Consider the following 19899-nt stretch of genomic DNA (forward strand, 5'->3'; position numbering starts at 1 on the left):
TAGCCCTCACATATTGTGTATGAGAGACTGTTGAGTGACTGTGTGTGTTTCTCCCATGCTCACACCCAGTGAGTTTGTTGATTTGAAGAAGATGGGAATAAGACAAGTAGGTAAGAAAGGGCATGCCGCAATTCAGTCTGTCCACTGAAAAAAAGGGGGCTCATATGTATAAAGAAATATATTATGCTCCCAGATTGCTGACTCCGCATGATTATGGTTGAAGTCCTAACCATGTCTGCTCAGAAATAAGTCCTCCTGAATTCAGTGGGGCTTACTCCCAGGTAAATGGGGTTAGTGCTGCATCTTTAGCTAAGACTGCACGTGACAGCTTGAAAGGGACCCACTCAGTACCAAGAGGTGTGTTTGTAGCAATGAATCTCATATGAAACAACCAAGAAAAATAATCACCCCCAAGATAACATTTGGGCTGATAGTCACTCAAAGGTTAGTAATTATCTATCAGCTCCTTGTTAGAAAAGACAGCTGGAACTTTTATCTTGACCCTCTGCGAGCTGGGTGGTCTTGTACAAGGACCCTAAAATAAATCAATAAAACTGCAGGATCTATAAGAAAAAGATGGATCCATACAGCCCACTGAGGCTGCTGTTAGAATTATTGATTATGTTTGCATAGCACATTTTTTCAAAAAAGAAAAATGCTTCATCATCTATGTCTTATCCAATTTCAGATGTTTCTGACTGCAGGTTTTTGAGTTGCCTGGTATAAGTTAAGTATGTAGGACAAATCCTTGAGAGCAGCATGACATGAGATTGTAGCCTCAGGATGTTAGCCACAGCTAGTTTCATGATTACAGAGGTATGGTTTTGAATCTCACAGATATTGATGGAGGATGGTGCTAGTGGAGCCGGCTAACTCAGCAGGTCATAGTGTAATAAGAATTTTAAGGTCTTAGATATATATTAAATGTTCATAAATGTACCAAGCAAACACGTACATAAATATATAAACCACATGTCTGAAGCAGCGCAGGAAGACAGTCCTGAAACCATTTTGACTCCCAAACTGACCAGATGTTTCTCTGCAAGGAGGGAGGAGGTGGAAAAAACCTCCCTTGTTACAGGAATTTAGTAATCACCATTTCAAAGGGTAACAGACTACCAGGAAAAGACTACCAGGAAAGGCCATCAGATAAGGCATTATCAGATAACCTGGCAGACAGGAAAAACAACAACATTCAAATTTCTGTTGTAGAACACCTTTTCTGTGATGTAGGTATGTCTGTGGGGGGTGGTCTTGGGTTACACCCCTTCTGTGATGCATGTGTGATGTATGGAGGAGTGGGTGGTCTTAAGCTCCAGGGCAGGGAATTTAAAATGTCTATATAAGGCCTTGCACACCATTGTTCGAGGTCCTCCTTTCCTGCGGGTGAGGGGAGCACCCTGTTGCAACAGATCAATAAAGATCAGGCTTATTCTCTGGTTGGCCTCTGTTATTTTCTCCTACCAATAGGGAATCCATGTAAGCACTCTATATGGGTTCTTGGATACCGCATAAGGGAAAAAGGGCAGATTTTTATTGTTTACAACAATAGTATGATGCTATGAAACCAAGGCCAGGTGGGTTGCAACCAAGGCCAGGTGGGTTGAAGTGTGAGGGTTCACTTTTATTCATTAAGTCAGGAAGACAGGTCAGTAGTACAACACAGGACCCATTTTCAGTTCTTGGAATGTCCAGGTGGGAACAGGTAAGACTCCAAAAATCTTAAAATCTCAAAGTGGATCACAACCTACCAGAACAACACGAAATAAAACATGACAGATAAAGGGCTAAATACAAAATACATATTTAATGCAACATGAAAAAATAAAAATACTCTGTTAAACATAAAACCAAATACAAAACAGCATCATTAGCAACTAAACAAAATAACCAAGATAGAAGCAGCTCCTGTATGGTAATCTCTCCCAAATATATCTTTAGCAATCTGCCACATATAAACCTATCTCAAGCATTCCCACCAGCTGTGCAGACAACACAGCTGATCCCTTGCCAGCCATTTCTTGCAATGCAAAGTCTGAACCATGGGTGCTGCTAAATCACCCATGTCTGGAAGCACCGTGTGAGATGTGTGGTTTATTGCAGAGCAGCAGAGCATGCAATGTGGTTAAGGTCCCTGCTGAGGAGCACTGCCCAGGAAGATGCCATAATAAGTACAAGAGCCTTTCAAGAGGCTAAATTTATGTCGCATCTTATGATGTAGGGTTGCATTGCAGATTACCGGCTGTACATCATCCTCAGAGAGATTAATATGTGTCATATTATGGAAAAAATCTGTCTGTCTATTTTTGTGACCTGTGGAAGGAAGGGTGTTAAATTACTTGGTGACCCCTGAGTATGAATACTACACATTTTTCCTCTCTGCCTTAATGTGTCACCAAGGGATTGCTCAGAAGAGGGGGCTGACAGCCTGCAGGTGCAGGAGCGTGTTGCAAGGGGAGTGGGGGGGAAATGGCCCCAGAGAGGGTTGAGGAACATTAGTTGAGCAGAGGACAAGGGGAGAAAATTTATCCTCTGAAGCCAATAAAGACCTTAAAAGTAAGGAACTCCTTTCTCACCATGTGACAGCAGCAAGGGTGTCTGTAGCAAAGTTTTGGGAAACCTTTGAGCTAGTTAATTTGTACTACAGTGGTACCTCGGGTTAAGTACTTAATTTGTTCCGGAGGTCCGTTCTTAACCTGAAACTGTTCTTAACCTGAAGCACCACTTTAGCTAGTGGGGTCTCCTGCTGCTGCTGTGCTGCCGGAGCACGATTTCTGTTCTCATCCTGAAGCAAAGTTCTTATCCTGAAGCACTATTTCTGGGTTAGCGGAGTCTGTATCCTGAAGCGTATGTAACCCGAGGTACCACTGTACTGTATTGTTACGTAACGGTCTGGCTGATATCTTGGGAAGGAAAAAAATTCTCATAAACTGAAAGTCTCTGATGGGTCTAGTTGTTTTATTCATTCATTCATTGCCTTTTTCCCTGACGAGACTCAAGGCGATAAAACCAAGAACGTGGCAATGAGATGGCACTGCAGACAAAATTTTCTATAATACTGTCCCACACCACTGCAAGTCTGTATGTCTGTCTGTTCACCTTTGCCTCACTTTGCTCACATGGGCAGGAGAGATAGCCTTAAAAAGCAAGAGATGTGGGTGAAAGGTGGAAAGTAATAGGCTGTGGGTGGGGAGTCTATGGCCCTCCAAATGTTGTTGGACAACTCCCATCAGCCCCAGTTAGTATGGACAACAGAATCATAGAATCATAGAATCATAGAGTTGGAAGAGACCACAAGGGCCATCGAGTCCAACCCCCTGCCAAGCAGGAAACACCATCAGAGCACTCCTGACATATGGTTGTCAAGCCTCTGCTTAAAGACCTCCAAAGAAGGAGACTCCACCACACTCCTTGGCAGCAAATTCCAAATAGTTGGGGGTGATTAAAGCTGTAGTCCAACCACATCTGGAGGGCCACATATTTTCTCATCCCTGTGTAGCAGGTTGCATTGGGGGAAGGGAGCTCACAGCCTTTAAGCTGCAAAAACCAAACTTTCTCCTCAACAAATCCCTCATTCAGCTGGGCACTCCGTAGAGGAAAATTCTGGTTTAGGCAATTGTCAGTGCATTTTAGAAATTAGTCACTAACTACATCATTCGCCACCCATATCTCATGCCTATTTGTGCTCATTCCTCCCATCCGTTTTGTGGCGCATTTGTGGGAGAGTTTCCTGGTGGATTCTTTCCATTTGTATCAATTTAGGGCAACCTATTTGAGGCCACTGTATTCAGTTCAAAAACTCACATTGACTTATGTTAGCCATTCCTAGGGATGGAATATGAACAGAACCATCTTCTTTGGCGATCACTCGTAGCCGAGTCAGATTGTCTTCCACGAACACTGTCTTAACAGTGAGTCCGTAAGTGACTGTGGAGGCCAATTCTGGATCCACACATCCTTCCACAGTGGGGACATAGGTTTCCGGGCTAGAGTTGATCATGGTGAGGGTTTGCCAAGCGTGCCTTCCTCTTAGTATGTTTCTCCCCTTTGTCCTGAGTTTAAGCATCTGTGACACCTTTGGTAAAGGCTGTTCTCCAATTCGAGCGCTTACAGGCCAGTGTTTCCCAGTTTTCGGTGTTTATGCTACATTCAGAACTAAAGCGAAGTCATGCTTCCTTCTGACCACAGTGTGTCACCCTCGTTCCATAGATAGCTTAAGTAGGTTGCTGACACCAGCTCAGCCACAGAAGACTAAAAAATATTTTCCTAGGAAAGCTAGTCATTGTCAGACGATGAGAATTTCTGCTTAAAATTTAATGCTAAAAACGACAGAGACGGGACCTTCTTGCATAATAAAGAGAATGTATACAAATCCTAGCTGTAATAGTAATGAAAACATTCATTTTTAAAAATGTCACTAACTTTCTAGGAGAAATCAGTATTTTATTGTTTGTCCACGACTGGACCTAATGGTCAGGGGTCCCTTTACCTTTACCTTTTTATACCATTGGTCAACACATTTGAGCATCCTTATTTTTGGAAAGAAGAAATCCATAATATTGCAGTAGGGTTTTGGGATTTGGTTGGGAACTGATACTGCTGCCGCCTGTTTGTATGGTGAAGAAGATGGCATGGCGCAGAAGGTTTATATTTGGCAAATGGAGCCTTCAAAATGCAGTAGAATCAGAGTTTCACCAGAACATTCAAAAACATGAATTACAGGGAACTTTAAACCTTATTTATGACTGCTTGTTGTGTCCTACATAGCAGTGAATTATTCTAGAATAAGGGAATTCAAATAAATGGTACTAATGATTTGTTAAATTAACTGTGGATAGCACACTGTGTTAGCAGAAGAAAATGACACATTTAAGAATGTTGACTAAATGTTGACTGCTGTATTGTCCCCAGACTAGGTACAACAATATCTTCTATTGGCACACATTAGGTTGGTGTTAGATTGTGCAAGTTTCTGGGCACCACAGGGCATTTTGCCAGTGCTCCCATTTCCCTCAGTAGCTGCAGCTCATTACTGAAAATATAAGCAAGATTTGTAGTGAACTATTAATTTCTATATGTACAGATTGGGGAAGTGTTATTGGAGGTATATAAGCAAACACATGGTCAGTGCAATTTCATAGCCATCAGTCAACACCCCAAAATGCCTAACTAACTCTTGTTACAACAGATTCTGAAAGCCTTATTGCCCCAGAATAGGAAAATTTGTTTAAATACCTTCCCCAGTCTGATGACCTTCAGATTCCATCTTCCATCAGCCACAAATAGCAGAGTCAATAGTCAGGGATGATAGGAGTTGCAGTTCAAAAATCTGTGGAGCACCAGAGAAGATTGCCTTAGAGAAAAGTATGACCACAATAATATTGATCAAGGGCATATAGCTTGAATAAAGTCACACTGCTTTGCTCCCGTTTCTTAGACCCAAGAAGTATCAGCAAGTGTTCTTACATCATCCCTTCCTGCTCCAATGTGATAAAATTTAGCAGCTAGAAATAGCAGCTAGAAAAAATGTTGCTATCTAGCAGGTAGATTATCAGGCTACAAATATCAAAAATAGGTGAAGCAATAGAGTTATAGAACCTTGAACCAAGGAACGTTGGAAGTCATCTAGTCCTGAGATGGGGAACCTGTGGTCCTCCAGAAGTTGTTGGACTACAACGCCCATCATCCCTGGCCCTTGGCCATGCTGGCTGGGGCTGATGGGAGTCGAAGTTTAAGACATCTGGAGGGCCACAGGTCCCCCATCTCTGATCTAGGCCATCCTGTGCTCAGTGCAGCATCTACAACACAGGATGTAACTATAGCATCCATTTCAGATAACCACCCAGCTCAAACACCTCCAGTGAAGGAGAACCCACCCTGCCCAAAACATGCCCAATGCTGTTATCATTAGGAAGTTTCTCTCTATATTTAACCCAAATATGCTTCACTGAAATTTCCACCCACTGGGACAGTAAAGAGCAAGTCTGTGCTGTTTTATGCACGACAGCCTTCTGATATTAAATTGAAATAAATACTACTACGACTACTACTACTACTGCTACTAATGATATTTGAAGACAGCCTTCATGTCTCTCCTTAATCGTCTCTTCTACAAGCTAAACATACATAGTTCTTTCAACTGTGGCTGCATATATTTAAAATTCATGGCTTCCCTCAAGGAATCCTGGGAACAGAGCTACAATTCCCAGCACCCTTAACAAACTACAGTTCCCAGGATTATTGGGGGGAAGTTATGTACTTTAAATATATGGTATGCTTGCAGTTGTCGTTTTCAGACCATTTACCATCCTGGTTGTCCTATATTTTTACCATCTTCAGATTAACTAATGCAGTTCTGTGAAACTTCAGAGCTTGTATATTCCACTCACCCAGCCTACACTGCCCTTAACACAATGTATTATGGTACTTGCTTTATGTTGCCTCATATATTTACAGTGTGGGAATGTTACTGCAGAAGAACATAATGAAAAACAAACACCTTGCAGTGGACCCCGTATTTTTCTGAAACTTTGATTCCAGCTCAGCATTTAGGATGGGAATGAATGAGGCCAGTGCACTTTAAGAAAAGGAAAGGAAAAGCCTGCTCATGTATTCCAATGCTTTCAATATTCAGGGAGGCGAGGCAGTGTTAAAGCATTTCTGTTATATTAGTATTTGGATTGGAAGGGCAATGAAACAGCAGCTCTGCTACCGAAGCAATACGCTCGTGAAATGTGAAGGACTGACAGCAGTGGTATGGTTAAGCATACTTGATGCTGTATAAGCTTTCATCCAGGCATACTTTCCTGGTGCTGTAAGCTACCAGCACGAGTCCTGTGAATATATGAAAGCATTGACCTGCCTATGATAAAGCTGAGAAGCTGAATATTTTGCTGCTGCTGTTGTTAATGTGAGACTCTGCAAAGCCTCTCTTTTCTCAAAGTCTGTATGCCTTAAGCAAACATGCCTCCTTTTGTAAGAGATTTCACCTCCTCTCTTTTTATCTGAGGCATCAGAAACTGCCATGGTAGGCAGGTGGGTAATGTGGGCATGGGGCTAAAACGCTCAAGACATTTTCTCTTGGGGAGGCCTGGCAGATTATTGTCATTGTTGCTTCTTTGTACCCAAATTCTGTCTCGAGCCTTCATACCTGCCACCCAACAGGGGCTCAGTTAACTTTTAGTTAGAGAGGGTCCAGGGCTAAGTGCACTCTGGTTACTCCCCTTTACAGTAGACTTACGTAGTATCACTGAGTGGCCAGTCAGTGTTCAGCTAGATGGACCAATGGCATGATTTGGTAAAAAGCATTTTTCTTGGCACATTATTATGGAGTGTATTGACAACAAATTGGCCTACAATAGTGATTCTGGATCAACTGAAATACCATAAATGATCCCATTATTGTGTGTGCAAACTTTCATTTAAAACGTTTGCAATCACACTTTATTCTTGGCACCTGTCTGTCTCAGGAGACAATGGAGGAGTGCGCCTTTGGGGGGGTGAAGTCAAGCGTTTGCTTTTAGAGAGTTATAGCGCCTGATGTGGCTGTGGAGACCGATATGGGAGAGACATGTTTTATTGCGGCTGAGGCATGTGAAGAAGTCCAGATGCACCATGGTGTTTCTTCTCTTCCAGCGGTCATTCCTCCTCCAGTTGCTGCTATGGATACACAACCTGATGGTCACTTCAGTTCTGCCAAGGCAGCAAAAACAACGCAGGTGGCAGCAGTTATCCTGTGTCAACAGCTACTGTAGCTTAACACTGGAATATTCCAGACATTTGATTCATCCTCATAAAAATAGACAAACCAGTGTTACTGCTAATGAAAGTATTGGTTGTAAAATTATGGGAACACAGGAAGCAGCTTCACACTGAGTCATACTCTTGGTCAATCTAGTTCAGTATTGCTTTACATTCACTGGCAATGGCTCTCCAAGGTTTCAGGCCAGGTTGTCTCCATCCCAGCCTTACCTGGAGATGGAGGAGAATGAACCTGGAACCTTATGCATGCAAAGCAGATGCTCCACCATTGAACAATGGCAGTCGGAGATACTGGGAGGAATCATAATTAAAGGTGCACAATCCTGATGTCCCTTCTAAGGAACTCACCCATGTGCACTTCTATTCTTGAGAGGCAAATCTGCTACCAATGTCAGGGCCGGCCCAATACATTTTGATCCCAAGGCGAACCACAAAATGGCATTGCCCTCCCTGTCAGGGAAGAAGGGGTGACTGAAGATCTACATCAGGGAAGGAAAGGGGGAGTGGAATAATCTACATTGGGATTTGCTGCCCCTGTGTAGGCAGTTGTCTCATCTTGCCTCATGGCTGGGCCGGCACTGAACAACTTTTCTCCTCTTGTCCACTTCAGTCTGTTTCCTTGGGGACTGTGTAAGTTGCTCATAATTTATTGTGGGACTTCAAAATGAAACCAATGCAGAAAAGGAACAGCAATATACTTGTCAGCCAGCTAAAAACTATGAGAAGCTTGCAAGCTGAATTGGCATGGCTTTTCTTGCCAAGGTCATGCCATGCCTCTTCTCACAGCCAGTTAAGTGAGGTGCACTCAAGTGCTCTTCAGCTTTGGAAATCTAACCTGCCCCCAGTGGATCAAACAACAAAAGTGCATTGCTTTTGCAAAAATAACAAGCTTTGAAATCTAGGCTGCAGGGGGGTAAATTAAAAGGAGCAGAAACGATGCCCTGGTTCTATGCATTTAGAATGTGCTGGCCTCTTTTTTCATATGCCGTGCTAAAGATGTGTGATCTCCTACCCTGCCATAATACTATGATCACCATGTTCTATAGCCAGTCAGTTTCACAGATGTGGAATGGCACTGAGCGGAGGTTGTGTATGCAACTGGAGACTTAAAGGGTAGACCATGGAACTGAGATGATGTATGGGAGAAGCTGTAAATAACACACACTTCACTAGGCAATGTGTCTCCATTTCGTGTGTCCTCTTCAGGAATGAGTCCCATAACTCAAACCAATTAAAGGCCATTGTGGACGATGCTTTAATGCTTTATAGTTGTTTTGCTATTTTATTGAAGGCAGGATCCAGCCACAAGTAAGCACTTTTCAGGTCCATTATTTCCACAGGCAAGAGTAAACATGTGATGGTTGGACTGTATCTCTGAATGAAGGCAAGCAGCTAGTTCTGTTTTGGACTGCCAGTTCCTTGTACATTGGATTAGCTGAAACCTCTTACTCTGTGAAGCATGTAAGTAAGATATACGATCCTCTCTGAGGACAACTTGAATGTATAGTACCCTTTGAAATTAACAAAAAGGTGTGAGTGTCCACCATCTCCTAGGATTGGGCCTGATGCCTGGAAAAGATGAGTCATCTTTCACAGACACAGAGGGTTAGGTTTTCAGGAGTTCAGCTTTCAGTCTGGCACTTCAATAAAGGACAGATTTTTTTTATGTGTGCTGAGAAACCAGGAGCTTTGACTTTAAAATGCAAGGGCAAAACCTCTTTAGGTTCAGGACCACATGAGTTACAACAGTGCTGTCAAGAATCATGGGACTGGAAAAAACGAGAAATTTCATTATATTGAATCCAAAATATTCCCCCCATCTCAATAATTCACACCTTGAAGTCAGCTGTCTAGAAATTTGCACCCTTACAACTTCCATAGATACTGCTGCAATCCATTGAAAACATGGCAACAGTACAGCTAGTATAGTTTTAACAGCACGGTTGTTGCTAAATTTGCATGGGATTAAGATGATTAGAAAACTGCAGGCACAACTGGACCTGTGTGCCATTGATTTCAGTGCAGACTGTGCAGTGTGATCCAAAGTATGTTTAAAAGTCAGTCCTCCTGAATTCAGCAGAACTTACTCTCTAGTTCAGCGTTTCCAAACTTGGGTCTCCAGCTGTTTTTGGGCTACAGTTCCCATCATCCCTGACCACTGGTCTTGCTAGCTAGGATGATGGGAGTTGTAGTCCAAAAATAGCTGGAGACCCAAGTTTGGGAAACACTGCTCTAGCTGATATGTTAGGCTTGCAGATGCCACAAGCAACACTTTTTATTTAAACCATAAGGGACTTTAAAGTGTTGGGGTGTATGTGTGTGAGGACCGGCAAAGAAAGGTAAATCGTTAAGAGATACAAAGCAGTTTGAAATGTTTTATTCTACCAAACCATCTATCTTCATTGCTGACTCCATATCCTAAATAATGTCTGTTTGACCCTGCCCCGTGTCTTACAAATTTCACTCCCAGAGGGGGACTTCTGTACCTTGTCTTCACAGGAGCAGAGGAATTCCTATACATCTACCGGCTTGGATCCTAAGATTAGTTTACTGAAGGAAGACCATCTTAAGGAAAGTCTCCACCACACCCCAGCAGCCCTCATCACCCCACCCACATTGTTCGAAGCCCTTTCAGGGGTTCAGGGGCTCAGAACCTTTCCTTTGATGAACTTCCTTAAGTTAGCTTCTCGGAGGATCCAAGCCATTGTAACCTGTGGGGTCAGGATGTGATATCAATAACACCGGATTAAGATTCAAAGGTCTGAATGAGCTCTTTTGACTCTTGAACCATCTTTTATCTCGGCCATGGAACACTCAGCACCTGTGCGCAGGATTCCGTCAGCAAAGTAAACAGCTTATTGCTACTTTTCTCTGTCATTAATGGAAAACTCGGATTCTTGAGATTCTTCTCTCCTCCTATATTATCTTGAACCTGCACTGGACAGTGGCAGTAATTAATCACACCTCCGCTGCATTTGAGCTTTCTCGTAGTCATTTTACAAAACAAGCAATCAAGAAGAGGAAAGGAGTTCAAAGGCCAAACTCCTTCCACTAAGAAGTGTTTTGGAGTTTGCGGTAGGCTTATAGCGTAAGGGGAGTGAAGAACTGACATGAAGCTGTCAGACATAAAATACCTTAAGTCGGTGGGAATTCATGAGGGTGGGTGCACATGAGCAAAGGAAAATAGGCAGGTTGCATTTTGATTTTTGTGTGTGGAAGGGGAATGCTTATGGAAGTTCATTACTGATCCCCAAAGAAGAGATGGCGCATTATTTATACATTTGTTTTACACCAGCAAAGTGCCCATCTTTATATCAGGTATGGTGCAAAGGGGCCTATATATTAAAGGCTCCCTTGAGGGAGCACACACCCTGGGCTGGGGTCCTCTTCAGGGCCAGCCCCCCCCCCCCCCATGTCCATCCAGTGCCAGCTCTAGCTACCACCAAAATGATGCTCAGAGAGGTGAGCAGGTGTTATTAACTTACATCTGTGGTGTTTAGATTTTAATTGCACATTAGAGCACTTTGGGGGCATAGCATAGTAATGGCAAGAGTAACAAATAATATTACAATTTATTTAGTCCATGAAATGTATGAGCTGCTTGATTGTAAAAAGAAAAAGCCACAAAGCAGTTTACAGAAGAACAGTTGAAGGAATTATCAGTAAAAACAATTTTAAACAAGAATTATATGGGAGAAAACACTCAAGGGCAGACTGGAGGGGGGGCTAAATCTGATCATTTATTCTTGTGGCCCAGGTGAGGGGACAGAACAGATTTTGGGGAATGTGGGAGATTGGAGGACAAAGAAGAGAATGGAAAAGCAAGTTTCTCTAGAGTCTAGTGGATTTCCTAGAAGGAAAGGAGGAGGAAATGCATCATCAAAGCAGGAGGAGGAGGAGGAGGAGAAGAAGAAGAAGAAAAAGAAGAAGAAGAAGAAGAAGACGATGACAAAAGGGAGCATGGATTTGCATACAATTTTCACATGCTAATTTTTATAATAGATGCAAATTTTAGAAGTAATTACTGCAACTTAAATAGGGGATAAAATACATCTCAACAGACTGTGGCTAGGTGACCTATGTGCCTGCTCAGTCTGCTGCCAAGGTGATGGGCAGCTGTGGTCTCCTTACTCAGGGTTCTTCATGTTTTGAACTGTACTTGGGCTAGACAGCCCTTCAAACAGAATACTGCCCTCTGTAATGGAGGGCACCAGGGCAGCAATAGCATTTCCATTGCAAAAGTGGATGGACACCAATGATTGTCACCCAGTAACAATAAAAAAGAACGCAGCCTACAGGTACTGCAAAAAGTGAGTCCAAAAAGCAGCAGTATTTGTATTTATTATCTGAGCTATAGACTTCCTTTTATGACAGACTTGCTCCTTCAAGGTCATGTGCAAAATTCCATTAAATAAGCAAAGATAATACATTAAGTATTAATCATCCAATTAAAAACTCCTTGCACTCCCTTTAACATTGAACAAGTGTTCATCAACGATAGTTATTAATAGCAACAGTAATTAATAAAACCAGCTGTTTATTCCCCAAATGGTGTGTGTGTGTGTGTGTGTGTGTGTGTGTGTGTGTGTAGAAGGGGTCATTCATATTTCTCAGGGTAGAAAGTGTTTGGCCACTTCTGAATAGGTCCTGTAGTCTTACGATTTGATTAATGATAACAATATTCAAATTTCACAAGAGTCTTTTGATACCTGACATTATTTTAGTTCTAGAAATGATCCTAACATCCTGGCTGGTAGTGAAGTTCTCGCAGTCCATATTGCAGATATTTGAGGAGCAATCCGTCAGACCATCACCACTGACAAAGCATAGTGTGAGTCAGTTCTGCTTGATGCCACCACAGGAAGCTCAAAGAAATTGAATTTATCTGTCTTTAGGATGAGTTAGAACCATTGGTACTGTCAGTTCAGATGCGCAGGTGATGGTTTCCAGTTCTGTCCGTGAAGCGCTTGCACAAAGCTGTTTGGAGGGGCAGTAGGAAACAACAGATACGTGAGCCAGATTCTCCCATTTATGCTGAATGCTTTTCAGACCTGTGGATGCCCAGCTGGAATCTTTGCATGAGGCCTTTGCCATATAAATACAAGATTAGTTTTATTATTTGCATAGTAGGCAAGAAACTCGTACTTTGTACCCTTGCAAGGGTAGCGAGAACCGATTTGTAGTATTTTCTCATGGCTACGGCAGGGGGTGGTGATGGTCTGCGCCAAATGCTCCTTTAGTACCTTTCAGCACTCTGCTTCCATGTGTGCTCCATGGTGACCAGCCATCCGTGAGCACAGCACTAAGAAGAGGCCACTTGGAAGCTCTCCACGGGACCATTTTATTAGCTGAATCCTGCTTTGCTTGTGAAACCTGAGGGGATGAGAACACTGTGTTTAGAGATGCATCAACACATGAAGACCTCAGGCCTGGATAGGCATAAATCAATTGCCTAATTTTAGCAAAGCTGGAACTGAGTAAAAAAACAAGCCCATGGTCCTTCTACACCAGAGTAGTGGTGATGCTGCCTTGAGCTCTCGTTCTTTCTTTGGCCTCCAAATGGTCACTATGAGATCAGGTCAACTGGCAACTTCTCTGCTTCACACAATACCTATTTAGGTTGCTCTTTAATGTTGTGAAGTTGTGGGGCTAAAAAAACTTGGCATGTTGGGCATGTCAGAAGTTATTGTGAGCTGAAAGCAACAAAAGTTTTCCCTGGAGCCCATGTACAGCATCCCTCAGAATGGTGCTAGCAGGGCTAGCATAAAATATTTTAATGTCGGAGGTGAAGGACAAGATGCCCCACCCTATGCCTCACAAAAAAGCTAATTGAACCAGCAGTTGAATCTTGCTCCAACACTGGTGGGGATTGGAAAACATACCCATTTCAGTTTCTCAGTTCCCCACTCTTAAGATTAGTTCTCCACATCAGTTTGCAATTTGAAAAAAAGGTTTCATGAAAATTCTCCAATATTTTAGTACAGATTTCTCCTAACCACACTTGTAGAACTGTAGAATCGGAAGAGATTACGAGGGTCATCTAGCCCAACCCCCTGCAATGCAGGAATCTTTCCCCCCAAAGTGGGCTTAAACCCACAACCCTGAGATTAGGAGTTTCATGCTCTACCGACTGAACTTTGCCCATCGAGCACATTTTTGGAAAGCATTTCATTCCTCACAGGAGGCATTTTGTTGTTGTGATTTTCCATCACTCCATGCCTTTTTCACACACATAACTTGGATGGAGAACTGAAATGCAAAATTCAGAAAAGTGTGGATTTCAAAGGATGGCTGCATTTGGGTTCTCGTATTGTTTCAGAAAGTGTGAATAAGGTCGGTTCTTCCTTAAATGCAAACTGAATTGCATTTCTCCCCCAGCCCTCAACCGAGGTGAATGGACAGTGCCCTCCACGGCACTTGAGTGCCGCAGGCTAGGTTAGAGGTCCAGGGCAGGTTGTGTGGTACACACCGCTCTGTTTTTGAACACTGCCTGCTTCCCAGCATCTGCCACCTGAGGCAGCTGCCTAAGGGCAGCGTTGGCCCTGCCACCTACATCTGTACTTTTTTTTTCAAAAAGGTCCACTCTCCACATTAAGAATCACATTGTATCCCACTCCTAGGACTATACCATTTCAGCATGAAGCTGCCTGTCCCTGATGTGCTGATTTTCTCTGATAGACAGTAAGGTGCCTTCTGATTGGTCATATCAGGTAGAAATAATAGAAGTGTCTTTTTGCTTGGGGAACAGCCTGCTGCTTGCCAGGTTCTGATTCCATCCGTCTGCACAGTCTGAAAGGGCCTGCCCTATCACTAGACAAAGTGAAGCAGCTGCTTCAGACAGCTGGTTTTGGGCATCATGAAAAGGCAACAAATTCCTATTTAATGTATTGTTGTATTTTTCTTGCCAGTGAGAGATGCTTGCAGGATGCTCTGCCTCAACTGACAAAATAATGTGGCCAACCTTGGGTACTTAAACAACTTGACTGGGATCATTTGGTGATCAACATTGGGCAGAAAAATGTCTTACACTTCCCCTGCTGATCCACATTCCCATCATGTCAATCTGATTGTGTGAACAGACCTTTAGTCTGCTACTGACATAACATTCTAGGCCTGGATCCTGATGAATGCCATATTGTGATGCCAAACAATGTAGGGTATTTTTTTTTTTTAAAGAGCTTTGATTATTGAAAAACAGAGAAAAATTGAAATGGATAGATTTCCCCATCCCTACTAGAGTGCCACAGATTACTGTATACACTGTATACACTTATCTGGCAGTAAGACTTATTATCCTCAATGGGGAGAATACTTCTGAGTATACATACATACATACATAGGATTCTTCAGTTAATGTGCATCCTGGTCAGGAGAACATGGGAATTCATTTTAAACAGTGCAAACCTTTAAATGTTTAAGATCATGCAATAGCAACAGGCATATTTTTTTTGAAAAAATAATGCTTCTCTGCTTTGGTAAACACATGCGACACCATTCTTCTTTGAATTTTATATCTGAGGTGTAGAGTTTAATAAAATAAAATAAGTCACTTGCAATATATATGGCCCCTCCTCTCTGATAGTGGCACATTGGTTTAAAGGGAATAACAATATTTTTTGTTAATTGTGGGATCGTTTTGTTCATTTAAGGAAACAATCAGAAAGCTATCTATATATCTGGCTTAAAAAATATTGCAATGACCTCATATTTCCATTTGTATGGAGATCACCTCATCGGCTCTAGATAATTATAAAGAAAAGTAATGTGAATGCTTCTCCAGTGGTCTATACTTAGCCAGGTCAACCATCATGTGTCTGCTCTGTAAATACTCAGTTTGACTTAGAAGTCATTATTTTAACTTTCCCTTCTGTACTGCAAAAATACCCAGAGTGTTTTGCCAGCACAGTGGATCTAAGATAGTTTGCCCTTCAAGTCTCCATGAAATGCTTTGTTAATCAAGGAATCTGAATACCAAGACGGCGCAACGTGTTTCATGAAAAGTAAGTGAGGATTGAAAGGCTAAATATTGCTTTAATACTCCTGAACTAACAGTGAGTATCAAGTGATTTTTTCCTAAGCTGTTTGTCATCATGGCTGGGGAATGTGTTTTTGTCTCCAAACCTACTTCCACCCCCACCCCACGCCAAGCTTTGTGCCTAAATTTATCTTTCTAACTTTTACTTTTAACTAGCGATCTTTTCAAGATTATCTGGTCATGTGAAATTAACGCAGGCATTGCTTATGCCTCCTAAGCGACAGCGAGCGTGGATGTCAGTCACGTGCTTCCTTTCCTAGTAGCGAAGAAAACTAAGCAGAGGCTGTAATAAAAAAAGGAATGGGTTACTAAGAATATGTACAGAGAATAGCAACAATAATAACTCAAACCCATTTAGCTGTTTATTTTTGTGTCTGTGTTCAGATGCGCAAATAAGGCTCTATATGTTGACACAAGTCAGGACTAAGGAACGCAATGCTTGGTTGGCAATCGTAATTCTGGGAGAATCGAAAAAGAACAGAAAATGAAAATGGGGCAAGACCCGTCCTCTAATGGGCACAGCTGCATGTACAAGAGAGGGTTGCAGAAGCCTGCAGTAAGGACCAAGGACCCCAAAAAGACACAGAGAGGGAAGAATTAAAAGCCAAGGCAAAACCACCTTTATAGTCCCTGTCTCTGCACATCTCCACCATTTGGTGGGCTTCTTTCTTACAAAAACATCCTGTATTACACCCTGTATAATACTGTATAATTGTTAGTGCTATATTATATGAAACATTCATTGCTGTTATCTATAGTGTCCCCAAAATAAGTGTATTTCAAAATACATTGGGCCAATAAAATTTTATTTCTGTGCATCCTTGCAATGTCATCTCTCTCTCCCACCTTCCCTATTTTTCTGCCTTTTCCCTTGATAATCCTTCAGTGTGTCTTCATGAGAACTGAAAAGGCTATTTTTATGGAGGGACTTATGGAGGTGTAAAGGAACTACCTTTCATCAATACTGTATATTTTGAAGACACAAATGTCTGCAGCTGTTCCTGCATAATCCAAAAAGCAGTTTTCTAACAGCCAATGTTTAAGGAGAAATTTTGTCATGTGTAGTGATGTATTCTAATGCAATACATCTGCATTATAAATATGAACCTGCTAGCATTTTGTTTCTACGATCAGGGAAGATCAACTGCAGTTTCACTGTGCTAAATGCCAATTTAATACGGCACGTTGAAACTGGTCCCCTTTCAGCTAGAATTTATAGACAAGGAAGGAACATTTCTGCCAATACCATTCTACTAATATTTGCAGATCTAGAGCCTGTTCCTGTTGGATGTTGAATCTCAAATATTTTCTTCTTAAATCAAATTTAAAGAACAAGTTTTAATACTGAGCATTAATAATTAACACATTTGTGTTTGTATGTATTTATGCTGAGCTCCATGCAAACAAATAAAATCACTTTACCAGTAGATGCTCTTTATCCATTTTGAATCAAATTAAAAATCCAATCACCTGGTGGCCTTTTCAAATCTGGGAAAATGTCAAATGTCATGCAAGGGCTCTTTTCAAGAAGGTGCCCATATCTGCTGTGTATTTGTGGGGGAGGTCATGATTACAGGACTCAGTGAATCCCTCTTCCCTCTGCACCTTTTGTTCACTTTCTGATGATCTGCGTAGTGAACATTCATCCTGATACATTTGCACTAAGTTTGCAGGGATGTGTGACTCTCTTGGCTATTTTATTTTTTTTAAGCATTCATTCTTATTTGCATGTGGGGAGGTTGCACAGCCTGAATTTGCTGATATGTGTCTGAAATGCACTTGAAAATAGCAGCAGCCCAGATATGCTATTCCCCAGCACTTCGAACGATTCCTACTGTAGTTAATCTTCAGCTTCATTCTCTCTTTTTTTAAAAAAATATTATTCTTTCAGCACTTTGGCCTGCTTAAAGATTATAATTGTTGGGGGGAAATAAACCAAATAATATACATTCTACTGTGTGTGTATTTTGATGTCTCCTTACGTATAATTTATACTTCAGCACAGTAGCTTGTAACATTCTCAAAGCTGAAAAAAGTACCAACAATCATTTGGATGAACTTGCATTGAATTGTAAACCAAACCAGTTCAGTTTGTAAAGAGATGAGAGCGAATTGGAATCAGTTCCTTTTCGGACCTGAGACTAGAACAAGTTACTTTTTACTTTCCAAGCTCTGGTTTTGTGGCCATTGAAATAATACCTGACACCAACGTGTGGGTTGAACGATAGGCCACTTTATTAAAAGTGAACACAAGCAGAACCTGCAATGGGAAGTTATCAGTGTGGGAGCTAAATAACAAAATTTTAAGCAAAAGCTTGCCTGGGTACGGGAAGGCAATTCCACCTCCCCACACCTTCAGCCTCACCAAAGGTGAACAGAGCGGCCTTTCTGCATCACTTCCCCTGGTGCCTAAAACTCTGAGTGGATGAGGCGGGTTCTGCTCAAATGTGGCCCTTATTCTGCATCCAGGTTGTAAAACTTAAAGGTGCAGGGCTTGGGAGCCATTCATCACCCCTAAAGATGCCTAAGGGGATTACACCATACAATAAAAGCATATGGCCTCCTGCAAAGAATCCTGGGAACTGTGGTTTACCTCTCACAGAGCTATAATTCCCAGCACCCTTAACAAGCTCCAGTTCCCAGGATACTTTGGGGGAAGTCATGTGCATGAAATATATGTTGCATATGCAGCCTGAGTTGCAGAGTGGGAATGTAGTATCTTTGTGACATTGACAGCTATCATATCAGGGCTGTGAACCTTTCCTCAGGGTTAATCTATCAGGGACTGCTTGCTGCTGGTAGGTGGGGCCAGACCCCAAAGTGCTCTTTCTTTTTCTCTTTCAATAACCTCCCCCATTTCCTTGCCACACGCATAAAATCAGGCTGAGGGCCACAGGCTGCCCACTGTTGCATTGTCCCAATCAGTGTGTCAGTCAGAGTCATGGGTTCGGATTTAAATTGATGGCCACCAGACATGGGGTGGAGAGAAGCAAGCATGATGCAGGTGTGTGTGCCAGCACATTGCTCATTTGTGTAAAACCACAGTTTGTTTTTTAACCAAGTCAGAGACTACCTCATAGTATGTAACTCATATGCCTCTCAGTATGTATCAGTGCCATCTCCATTGCTTCTGACAAAATCTGCAGACTTTCACGTGATGTAAATGGAGAACTTGTCTCTCTTGTGCAACCCACAGGTTTCACCTTGTGCGTTAGCGAGTGGGGCTAAAAATGGTAGCTGGTCTAAAACCACATGCATCTTTTGCAGTTGAACACGAAGGTCAGGGGTTGATACTGTATTTGCCATTCTCTGTGGCATCACCCCTTCTCATCTGGGCAAGTGCATTGGTGAACTCTTGATCATTTTTATCAAACAATGTTTTAGGGTGCCAGTCACTTTCTATTTCCTGCAACAGGTTTGAATTCAGTGATTCCCAGTTACGCAAAGCTGCATTCTTCTCAACAAAGAAATGATTTGCCACTCCACTAAAACACTTTGATGTGTTGCATGAAGATTTCTCCAGGGTCTCCCTTCTCAGATTCTTAAAGAAACCTGCAAGCCCCACTTCTTGCCCCATAGCCTTCTAACAACAGCTAAGGAAGACAAAAGGTAAAAGACCAAATCCTCTCTGTCCCCCTGTAACTTAGGGTTTCACCTGCTCTTTTCTTGCTTGACTCAGTCTAGAGCCATCATTAGTGGGCAGTAAAGACCATTCCACAAACTTGGAGTCATTTCCACATTATAACAATAAGTGTAGCCTGATCATGCCCTTTTTATACCAGAGCAAGTCTCACTATGTTAGTTGAAGCTTACTTTTTAATAAATGTGCAGAAGATGTCAGCCTTTATATTTATATAGTATTTTTCACCGTGGTCTGAGTATTTGCATATATTATCTCAGTGATCCTTAGAACCCTGTAAAGCAGGCAGGTATTGCTTACTCCATATTATGTAGACCATCTAGTGATTTCATGGGCAAGCTGATATTTGAACTGGGGACATCAAGCTAGCACATACTCTTTCCACTGTGCTACTGCCGTTTAAATGTTTTCCCTGTGAAATACTTTGGTGGTGGGAAAATAAGCAGGTCATAGTTGCTAATGC

The 19899-nt window shown here is 42.1% G+C and overlaps 1 protein-coding gene across 1 annotated transcript in view; it reads right to left on the minus strand.

Moving 5' to 3' along the window:
* DCBLD1 (discoidin, CUB and LCCL domain containing 1) overlaps window positions 1-5281 on the minus strand; it is a 40844-nt gene extending 35563 nt beyond the window's left edge. Inside the window, exon 1 of the mRNA XM_083435210.1 lies at window positions 5236-5281. Coding sequence (XP_083291336.1) covers window positions 5236-5266 — 31 coding nt within the window. The 5' untranslated portion in view covers window positions 5267-5281. The remainder of the gene's footprint in view (window positions 1-5235) is intronic.
* Between the last annotated feature and the right edge of the window lie 14618 nt (window positions 5282-19899).

The sequence above is a fragment of the Podarcis tiliguerta genome, assembly GCF_965153285.1.
Source record: "Podarcis tiliguerta genome assembly, chromosome: 3".
In the NCBI taxonomy this organism is placed as follows: Eukaryota; Metazoa; Chordata; class Lepidosauria; order Squamata; family Lacertidae; genus Podarcis; species Podarcis tiliguerta.